The sequence below is a fragment of the Phyllobates terribilis genome, unplaced genomic scaffold (genome assembly GCF_046119375.1).
Source record: "Phyllobates terribilis strain yellow unplaced genomic scaffold, ASM4611937v1 Scaffold_11__3_contigs__length_659146591, whole genome shotgun sequence".
In the NCBI taxonomy this organism is placed as follows: Eukaryota; Metazoa; Chordata; class Amphibia; order Anura; family Dendrobatidae; genus Phyllobates; species Phyllobates terribilis.
The window spans coordinates 293392393-293404385 of NW_027362771.1; the positions used below are offsets into that span (position 1 = coordinate 293392393).

At 40.6% G+C, this 11993-nt stretch overlaps 1 protein-coding gene across 5 annotated transcripts in view; it reads right to left on the reverse strand.

The window, feature by feature from the left end:
- The window catches only part of GATA3 (GATA binding protein 3), a 29108-nt gene extending 17437 nt beyond the window's left edge, over positions 1-11671 (reverse strand). The window contains exons 1-3 of one of the 5 annotated variants that reach the window (XM_073652434.1): positions 11443-11671; positions 1920-2295; positions 236-739 (exon numbers count right to left, since the gene is read on the reverse strand). In XM_073652434.1, the coding sequence (XP_073508535.1) occupies positions 236-739; positions 1920-2163 (748 nt within the window). In that variant the 5' untranslated portion in view covers positions 2164-2295; positions 11443-11671. Of the gene's footprint in view, positions 1-235; positions 740-1919; positions 2636-10279; positions 10427-11442 lie in introns of those variants that run through there. The other 4 variants (XM_073652433.1, XM_073652437.1, XM_073652435.1 and 1 more) reach the window with 4 other exon arrangements.
- Between the last annotated feature and the right edge of the window lie 322 nt (positions 11672-11993).

Here is an 11993-nt window from a genome sequence, read left to right on the forward strand (position 1 = left end):
TATAATAAAGCTATAAACTTGTAGCAGGGTTCGGCCTGTACAGAGCAGGGACCTTCCTGAGACTGAAACCAAACCTGGTATTATAGAAAATGTACAAAGCGACCACCTAGGAGAGAGCTTTGAGGCCCCATAAAACAGATCTGAAATTGGGACCAATAATGGCAATTAGTGCTAGTGAGAAGAATGAGTGACTTTAATTGACAAGGTTATTGTCTTTTCAGAAACACCATCCTACCTGTACTTGAGCGTGTCTTTGGTCTAGATTTACATGGGAAGCTTGTTGGAGATCCCCCAATGAGGTTTGGTGGGAAGAGTCCTGGACTGTAGTCTTGGACGTAGGACTGGTAGTTGGAGATGGAGTGGTGGGCAGAAGACGTCGCTCCCACCAAGGTTCTGGAGTGAGATGACTCCAGCTTCATGGACTCGGTGGACACATGGTATTTGATGCAATCCTTGTCCTCTTGACGATTAGCTGTTGATCCAGTGTTAGATATGGAAGGGTCTGGGGAGACATCTTTTGGTGGTGTTGGGGGGAAAGGGAAGAGGTGAGGGCTTGAATGTCCGGTAACCAGGGAAGAAGATGATGATGAAACTGGAGGGTAGACAGTAAGGGGTCCGGGTGGGCTGTGGGTCTTGGAGAAGGGAGGCAGGTTCCATGGTGATGCGGCATGGGGTCCTCCTATAGCCTTGCTGCTGTGATCCAACCAAGGATGTAGAAGAGGAGGGCGACATACCTGGCCTAAATAAATGCAATTACACGGTAAGATTACATGTCATCAAATATTTCTGAATACATTCCTACAAACGTGCACTGGCCCATCACAGCCATGCTGGCACTCTCTTAAGTACAAGTCACACAACTAAATCAAGAGCCGGTAATAGTGACCATTTCACGCTTATGTTTTGTCTATTACAATAAATGTTTTACCATTACAAACATTTCACAATTGCAGCAATTTTAGAATTCTATCAAACAAAAGCAATAGAGAGTTATATACTATACAGACTTTAGTTATTACTGACATCGGGCCCTAATTTTAGGCGGTGTTCAGATAAATAAAAATGTCATTTGTCTAGTTATCTATCTACTATTTGCCTATCTATCTTTCTAGCTATATTAAATTATGCGGTATGATATTGTTTCTAAAATTAGTCATTTATTTTCTATATCTTATAAGAAATTCATCATTTACTAACATCCGCATTATCAGAACACTGAAGAAAATCAGCGATTATTGTATGTTACATTGTGTTATACTAACAATATATTACAAGGCGCCAATGCGACATATTACATGCAGTAGATGCGCAGATATTAATTATAATAAGATTGTATTAGCATAAATCCACAATATTATACTTGCATTAAATTCTTCTACATTGCTATGATTTTCTACTCGTAAGCTAAATTATTGAAAGCAGGTATGAAAAACACAAAAGAGGAAGATGGGGGAGCGATCTATCTAGAAAGAGGGTGCAGGAAGCTTGAGAAATATGTGAGAAAATACTAGATCACACCTTGGTTTCTATTATTGGTTTCTATAGGGCTATAGGGGTTAAATATACATTAGGCGGACTATATATATATATATATATATATATATATATATATATATGTGTGTGTGTGTGTGTGCGTGTGTTTCTTTTTTTCTTTACAGGAAAAAAAGGAAAAATTTCATTATAAATATCCAGACCCCAGATTATGTGTTGATAGATAGATAGATAGATAGATAGATAGATAGATAGATAGATAGACAGACAGACAGATTAGATAGATTAAGGTGGAGAACATTTTCTATTTTTAATATAAATTTGTAAAATAATCATTATTACTCAGAATATTAAATGATATTTTGTAAATTACTAGAAGGTGTGTAAAAACATTTGGCAATAATGTGCCCAATCAGGCTGGCACTCACCATGATGTGGAGCTGGGTACCTGGGCACTGCTCGCACTGAGTTGCTGTAGTAGGAAGGTACATGGGTTCCTTGACTCTCGATATTAAAAAGTACATCCATATCTTCTGTAAGAGGATACTGAGAGTGATCGATGTATGAGTGACTTATCCCAGGGTGATGGGACTCAGGGTGTTGTCCATTTAGTACAGCCGGGTGATGGTGGTGACTGACCCAGCGAGGCTGGTCTGTAGCAGAGACCTCCATGCCCACCACAACCTAGGACCTGTTGCAGAAGCTCTTCTGTGCGTCCCACAGCAAAATAGTAAGTCCAATCAGATGAAGTAGTAAATGAATAAAAAAGAAGTTAAGAGTAATAAATCCAGTGAAGTCAGTGACCTGTAGGTGAGAAGAGAAGAGCAGCTTAGGATGCGCAATTCTACCTGCAGCTGGAGAAGTCTTTAGTGCAGCGGGGAGCTCAGGTGGGCTCCTTCAGGTGACTGTCCCACAGAAGTTGTGCACAAGCCCTGCAGAGTCCCACACTACAAAGCAGGAGGGCAGGGAGGGCTATGTGATCCCAGGGAGAAAGGCTCAGACTGCCTGATCGGATCTCGTGTTTTCTCTCTATTTTTTACAGTGCAGGCATTCTTTCTGCAAGGAGCAGGATGGCGCCAGGCGGCTCAATGATCGCAGACAGCTGTGGCGAGACGCAACTTAAGGAGGTTCCACTGTCATCAGTGGAGAGGGAGGGAGGGGACTGTCATCCAGGAGGGGCTCAGGAGGAGCTCACCCAAGGACCACCACTCCCCTTCTGATCATCACACACGCCTCTGTCATGTGCCTGCCGGGTAACACACCAGGCTGCACCTATAGAAGTGGAGCCCCAGATCCTCATCATTAATATTAGTGAGTGCATTATACAGGGGGGTGTCACCAAGCACTGCCAGCATCAGTCTATGTGCCTATATGTGCCCCACAATCCACCAGCACTGCACCCATAGCACTAGGATCGTGTGTGCAAAATATAGCTATTATTCATTATTAATAATGATTAATATAATCATACTGTGTGCTCTACAGACACTGCTGTCATTACATACTAGGACAAAACCATTCACAAATAATGTATGCATTACACTGACTGCACTGATATCATTGGTATTATTACCATTATTAGTGGTAGTAGTAATAGTAGCAGGTTTTCTTATAGCACTGATATTTTATACACATTGATGCATGCAAACACCTGCACTAGTTATTTATTATTATTATTATTATTATTCCTCATCCATACGCCGCTAGTGAGAGTAGTGATTATTCTTTGCAGGCTGCTGTCTGTATATAACAACACCCAAAATGTCAGCTCTGTTACACGAAAGTGAAAGTAACTTCCATGAGGCTTTTTTTACTTCATGCTGATTTTGTTCTGTATTGTTGTAGTTCAGAATTACATTGGTATTTTTGGCAGCTAATCAAAAAAAAAAGTTTAATATCAATTTGCACAGTGATTGCACTTTTCTGTCCAATAAGGAAATATCTGAATTATTAACTGTGAAATAGACACATGTATTTGAGCTACAGGTGAGTATAAGGTGCAAGTGTCTATCCAGAGCTTCTTCCATTGAGGTTGGAGATATACACAGCACACTAGTGTGAATTGTTACTAAAACATATATCGGTCTGTTTAGTGACTTGGAGAGAAAAGACTTGTGTAATGTGCAGCCTGCTGCTGAAGGCGATTATTGGCTCACACTAGTTGTAGGTCTTGGGACCTCCTGTTACTTTGAGTCACTGCATCCCCTAGTGGCACATATGCTGCTGTGCAACCGACTCACACCATCCACTCCACAATGTATACCGTGCATACAGCCAGGCTAAGAACAGCAAGGTGAATGGAAAAGAAAAAGACATATAGTCTGTGTATAAGGTTTTAAATGCGGTGTCACTCTTACTTATGTGCACATATGAGTAGGTGTAATATAATGTTTATCTATGTAAGTGCATATGTGTGTGCAGTGCATTTGTGTATGAGTATGTGTGTGTATGCGTGTGTAGATGGATAGATATTAATACATATGTGTGTAGAGGAAAATATGGTTTATTTTAAACAGAAGTATAGAGCACAATAGTACTGACACCGCCATTGTATTACTATAATAAATGTACTAGCATATCAGCCCCATCCAGACGTGTATGCATATATATATAGTCTAGATGAGGCGATATTCATGATATACTAATACATTTTATTACATATATACGCATAAGTAGAATAAGCCCCACACTGAATGTTTTGCATGATAGTATTTTGCAGATTACGGGCAGGTATGTGGAAACATTTGACAATAATACTGTGCACACGCAGGCTGGCACTAGATGGGCACCTGGGCACTCTCTCTATATATATATATCAGCTTGTTCTGCATTTACTTGAAAAGCCGCACGGCGTTAATGGCACACAACTCTGCATAGAATTAAACGAATTGCAATCCAACACCATTTCTGGTACAAGTGCAGTTGTGCATTCACCATGACTATATATATATATACTGTATATATATATATATATATATATATATATATATATATATATATATATATATATATATATATATATAAATGTACAGACCAGTGGCAATCCCTACTGTAACAGCTGGGATGGTTGACTTTTTGGATCCACTCGCTCTGCACCGTGGATATCTGATCTCTCCCGTTGTTCATCTATATAGACAGCTCAGGTATTTGCAGACAACAGCTCACAATGGTAAGAAACACAACAATCCACCTAAGGATTATGTCCAAGTGGCAGAAAGCAAACAATGGCAGAGGAGCTTATACTGGTGACTTTCATTCCATTGACTCTGGCTATAACCCGTATACACATTTACATATGTTGTACAGGAGTTGTAGAAAATAATTAAAAATCACATCTTTGTTGTTCTCGTTGCTGGGGAATATTAGCCTTGAGGTTTTGGCTGCAGGCAGTCCCCTCATATTGTCTGCAGTGGGAGCTGTCCATACTAGTGTGCTCGGCCAGCGATCAGCAGACTGACACTATGTAATTGGGGAATGGGAGGCCGCCCTTTTGATGCTATGCATTGCCCTGCACTGTCCAGCCTGACCGACGCCAGGAACCGTGACGTCACAGCCAGAGCAAACAGCCAGCAAAGGAAGTGCTGCAGGAGCTGGGACTTGACCGCTGGCCTGCCAATCATTATTTGGACACTCAGAGGCAGCAAAGCTTGCGCAGAACTACGGGTATCAGCATGACTACCCGAAACTGCATTCAAAACCAGTGCAATGAAATGATCAGATTCAAGATGCAATCCCCTCTTTTCTAATTCGTTGCCGACCCCCTCTTCTCTCTAATTCAGTCCCGATCAAGAGTGCCCTAGACCCTACAGTACATGTCAGGTAATATAGTCCTATGTGTGAATAATGGCATGTATGTGGCTGCAGTACTAATTGACCTGCTGTGAGTCATTGCAGCTTTGTCATGTACTCGACTAATACTCTTGTAGAAATAATCACTTTAAAATCCAAAAGTCTATTCAGCTTGTCAGTCTTTACTCTGCCCTAGGCCATCAGTGCGACTGTTTACCTAAGAACACCTGATAACAACACTGCGACAAATACTCCATTGCTCCTGCAATCATCAAACTATCATCATGGTGCATTATAAGCCATCCTGGTCAATGTACACTGCTACAGAGACATTATTTATCATATATATATATATATATATTACACATATAGAGAGAGGCAGGGAGGAATAATGTCAATTATACTGAGATTAGATAGATAGATAGATAGATAGATAGATAGATAGATAGATAGATAGATAGATAGATAGATAGATAGATAGATAGATAGATAAAATAAAAGAAGACAGCACTGCAGAAAATGCAAAAGAAACGTGGACTTTAATTAGCCCATATGGCGTGACAACGTTTTGGTTGCACAGAACCTTTATCGATTTTATCAATTTATTGTCTTGAAACAAGTTCTGTGTAACTGAAACATTGCCACGCCATATGGGTTAATTAAAGTCCACTTTTTCTTTTGCATTTTCTGAGGTGCTGCCTTCTTTTATCTTTTTTAGATTTTTCCAACTGGATATTTACTCGGTAGGCCTTGCACCCAAATTTGCTTTTTCTATTGTGCTGTTCCACTTTTTTTCTATAGATAGATGGACATCAGAGTAAGGAATGGAATGGGTAAAGGCAAATGCTAGCCTATTGGGTATCAGTGGGGGTAATATAGTAGAAAAAAATGTCTTCTGATAATCTCTTGCTCGGGGACAGTCTCAGGCTAGAAGGTAAAGAACTGGTCCCAGGCTTGGCTGCAGAGCTGTGTGGCCGCTGGGCAGGGTGACCACAGATCCTATCCTCCCGGCCCTGATTGACTGCTCAGCACTAATAGCCGCCTTTGTTTGTCCAATTAACAAAAACAATAGTGCAGTGAAGAATTCTCCGATGTGGCTTGCAGTAAAGGGAGCTGGCACCGAGATCTTCATAGATTGTGTCCTTTTCATGCTGGGAATATACAGAAAGTGGCAGCAAGGCCTGAGGGCAGCCTGGCAGGACAGTCGGAGCTGGGGGAACTTGTCTCCCAGATCTCCCTGATATACCACCCATGTAGCCAGGATGCCTCTAGCTCTGAATATTTAGTTTGCACGTCGCTTTGAATCTAAGGGACATTCCCCAAAACCTCATTCCAGAAGTTCAGGTGACTTGGGGGCATGTGAGGGGGATCCTGACTTGCTATTTAGAGGCACTCCTGTATTAGGCTACATACATACCGATAGTATTGCTATGACTATATCTTGGGTTCTGGATAGCTTTCCTCCTTTTATGAACTCAGAATCAGCATCGCACTACTTTTTAATGGTATGAATTGTGTGCTAAAGCCTATAGACGTCTATTAACAAATAGTGCTCTCTTGTGGATTAGTGCCAGCAATAAGGGTAATGTAGTGTGGGAGGAAAATGAAAAATAAACACATTAAAAAAGAATAACGTCAACACAGTGATGTCATTCAATCCTGCTATTCGCTCCCAAGCAGCACACAACATGTTAATAATGGAGTGCAGTGGTTTATCAGTATCACATTATTGCATTTTATTAAAATAGAATTTTGTTCCAAAGCCAGAAGATGTCCATGTGCATTTGACACATAGTTCTCTCATGTGGACTAGTGCCAGTAATAAAAGGAATATGTGGTGCGGGGATTAAATGTGTATGACGTCATCGCTGTGACGCCATGCAACCCTGCTGATCGCCCATAAGCCATACACGCCATGGTAATAATGAAGAGCAGTAGTTGGGTTACAGTGCGGGTCACAGGCATCAGGCAGCCGGAAATCAGCAGAGATGTTAATAGAAAACAATGGAGCCCCCCAGATCCTAAGTGAATTGTTTTAGTTCCATTCCCTTTTGATGTGAGGACTGAGGGTCCGGCTGCACCTGGTCCGCATTTCTGCGCGGTCTCTAGTTGGGGGCTGGAGGAGCAGCCTGGTGATCGCGCAGGATTAGGTTACGTTTGATTTAACAGGGTCCTTGAGTAGTACAGGTAAAGCTGTGTCAACAGCCCCGGGCCCCGGATCGGGGGGTTACACAGAGGACACGGCCCAGGGCAGCGCTCACAGGACCCTCTCCTATCCAGAACTCCTTCTGTGCAGCCGCAGAACAGCAGCAATCTGGGGCGCAGGGTCTCCACATTATGGGGGCAGCGGATCTCTGGCATATTGCATCATATTCCTGAGAACTAATGCATTTCCACATTTACAAAGAATTAACCATGATTGTTAATTGGTGGTATAATAGCAATCATAATTATAATAACATAGATAATGCATAATGACATACATACAACATACCTACATAACTATCAGCTAATGCATAGATAGCGCCTACGTGTGTATACACACATACATACAGAAATACATACATATCACGGAAGCACAAACGCAGCTGATGGATAGATAATGCCTATATATACATACATAAATGGAGACATACCTACATAGCAAATGGATAGATAGTGCCAATATACATTACATCGATGCACATATATGGATACATAAACGTAGATACATAGCAAATGGATAGATAATGCCTGCGTATGTATACATACAATTCATACACATAACATACATACATACATACACATACATGGAGGCATAACGCACATACATAGCAAATGCATAGATAATGCCTATGTATGTATACACAAATACACACAATACATACATAATGATAGATAGATAGATAGATAGATAGATAGATAGATAGATAGATAGATAGATAGATAGATAGATAGATAGATAGATAGATAGATAGATAGATAAAAAAATAGTAGTGGTGATGTGGATACAATGTTATTAACAGTAATACTTTGATGGTGAGTATATTATTATAGTATTATTATAGTATTTTAAGTAGGAGATTGGTTCTTGCCTTCCTCCAGTTTAGTGGAGCTGTGGTCATTTATCACACGAATGGAAAATGGATTACAGGTATTTTGTCTGCCTCTGGCTCAGACTAGATGTGTTTTAGTTAAATGTCTCCAGAGGCCATTGAGAACAGTTCAACTGACACATTTCTCCACTTGAGTGTAAACATTTAACATCCAAGCCCTTAACCATCACATACCTCTATATAGAGCCGGGAAGGGGGAGAGCAAACTGCAGGTGACAGCCGGATGAATACTGCAGGATGATGGCAGCCGGATGATTACTGCAGGATGATGGCGGCACATTTCACTGCTGCCAGGGTGGTTGGCACTCGCAGTCAGACTGTCCAGTAATCTTTCATTTTATAATAACCGCAGATAGATGAAGAGATCGGTATATTGATAGATATTACATAGATAAATCTGCAGATCGCACAAACCGATGGCGCAGCCGCCTTGTCGTTGTGCATTGTGATGTGTTTAACAATCTGTTTCATTTTAGTTACTTATATGACATGCATTCATCTAAAACTATCTATCTATCTATCATCTATCAATGTATATATCTATCTACCATCATCCTGGTGCTGTGTGTTTATATTCATCTCTTTGTGTATCCATGTATTTTATATTTATGCATCTATACATTTATGTCTGTATTTTATTTTATTAATATTCTAGATAGATCCAGCAGCAAAAGACATACAATGAAATGAGCATTTCCTAACAGCACACAGCTGTGACGTGATGTAATGTGCCATGAATGTGTCTGCATAGCCATTAAATATACCTATACTAGGACAACCACTGTATGTGCCATTTGTTAAATCTCTAACGATGCAGAAATGTAGCTTTTTTGACGAGTTGTATATATACATATATATATGTGTGTGTGTATTCTCGCGGTGATGATCATGATGATGATGAGTGGGATTTTTCTGAGGTTGAAGCTCCATAGATAAACAGGAACGATAAAATGCAGTATTTCGGTGAAAGGGTTGAGTGCAGAATTACTCTATATGTGGCTATCACCGCAGATCTCTGACTATGATATCCCTAATAGTGGTAGGAAAATTATTATTACACATACAGCAAATAATCTCAAAAGTCTGCGACATCCGCACACAGGAGATTTATGCAGCAATGTACAAAATCGCCCCCACCATATTACTCTATACACAAGTATGGAGGCGTTTTCTAGAGATCAGAGAGGTAAGGAGATTTATCATCAGTAGTACTTTGTGATGTAAGTACAGATTTATACATATATATATATATATATATATATATATATATATATATATATATATATGATGGATGGATATATTTGCGATATTTGCCCACGCAAAGACCATATATTGGACCAGAATATAGAGAGAACCGATACAGATGGCAGGTTAGATCCCTGAGCATGTATACTACCACATGCTTATATGTTGCCTGCCTCTGTGTACCTCGGTGGTACCTCGGGGGTAGCAGGCTGCCGGTGTGTAGTCGGGCACAGCAGAGCTGAGATCCTCTGTGCTGCTGGGCTGTGTGTGTCCTCATCTGTCAGCAGGAATGTCCCGAGCCTTGGCTGCAGCTCCAGTGTGACTGCCACTTAAGCGAGGCAAATCTCAGTCAATTGCTGCCCCCTCCCAGCAGTGTGGATCTGTCCCGAAAGCAGTGGCCGGCACCTGGGAAGCTGACAGCACGGGGGAGAGGCCACATTCCGGCGCTGTGCTCTCCCATGTCCTATATCACACCCTATGTTTTCCTCTTCATACACACATATCCCCCATAGACCTGTATACTGTAGAGTCAGCGCTAACAAGCCCCTATACTAAAGTGGGAACAATAGTGTAGGGTTACACGTTGACACATGCGGCCCCTTTAAGGCACAGATCCATCTAATTCCCTCCACGTGGAAGGATGATCTCCAGTCACTGACCTGCAGTGCCAGGGTCTGGCCGGCGATCTCCTCTCTCTCCTCTGTGATCTGCCCAAAATCTGAAGCGCAAATGACACACACATTGCTCTGGTTAGGAGAGGAGCTCACTGCCGGCAGGGGACCTACCCCTCCCTCCACCGCCCGTGACCTTCTACTGCCACTGCGGGGGAGCAGCTCCTCTCCTCAGGGATGATGGAGGGCACCAGCAACCAAATCCAAATATGCGTGTGTGTATATATTTATAAATTGTATGTGTATGTATTTATTATATTACCTATAAAAACTATTATTATTATTATTATTTGCGGTGGGAATAATCCTAGATGATTACATACAGGAGCCTTTTGTCGAACTAGTAAGGTGATCGCAGGAGAGATAGAAAACTAATGGTATAGAATGGAACCGATAATAAATAGATGATAGATAAATAAATAAATAGATAGATAGGATATAGATAGGATATGTAGAAATACATTACTACTCCAGATATCAGTCTATAATTGGTAAGAAAAAAATAAATATAAGGAAAAAATCACTTAAAATGTATTTATATACATATATAGATTAAAAAAGAGCTAATTAAGATAATTTGCATATTATTTGATTAATTTGAATATTAAATATTGAATAGACAATCTATCTGTCTAGATCTATCTATCTAGATAGATATGTGATAGATAGATAGATAGATAGATAGATAGATAGATATGAAATCAGATAGACATGATAAAGATAGATATATAAATAGATAGATAATTTAAATTATATATAGTTAATTGATAGGTGACAGATAATAAATGGATTCATAGATATAAAATATATGATAGAACGATGGATAAGATAGAAGGATATGCGCTAGATAGATATGGAGATAATAGATATAGATAGATATAAGTAGATAGATACAATAGATATTACGCTTTTTGATGGTTCAAAATGAGTGTGTTTTATGCATAGAAAGATAGTTAAAATTATATATAACTATATAAATATAGTTGTTAGATGATTGCGATAATAGATAAATACATAGATATAGAAGTGAGCATATTACTGCTATGCCTGTTTCTAATAAATAGACTATGATCTGTAGTATTCTCCCACAGATGTTACATGTAGTAGTCATCATCTACAGAGCAGTGGGCATTATTAAGCAGGTAGCATACCTGATGGTGGTAGTAGTCGGAGTAGTACCTGGAGTTTCCTGAGAGCAGGGCGCTGCCTGCAGCCTCTACACAAGTGCACTGAGTTGGCAGCTAATCTGTAGCCGAGGAGCAGCGGTACCGCAGCCCGGAGGACAGTGCTGGCTATGATGAGCTAGTCAGTCATTGCTGAACACATATAACAACATCCCCACCTTCAGGACACAGCGACAATCTCTCCTGTTGTGTACACTACTACCATTCACACTCACATCAAATTCATTCACAGCCCCCGTCAATCAGTCCTAACACTGTTCCTTCGGTTTTGGGGTCTACTTGTTATTGGTCCATCCCACCCAGATGAGTGACATCCACTTTACAAACATGTAATACTGCCCTAAGGTGACAGCAGGTAGAAGAAGAGATGGAGTACACCGAGGGAGAGGAGAGATGGACTCAGGACCAGCCAGCAGAGACCTTCAGAGAAATGGACAGAGGACAAACCGATAAGTGATGGACTGTACTGCCCGCACCCTCCATCTCTCACATCTCCAGCCTTCAAGACCACAGTCAAT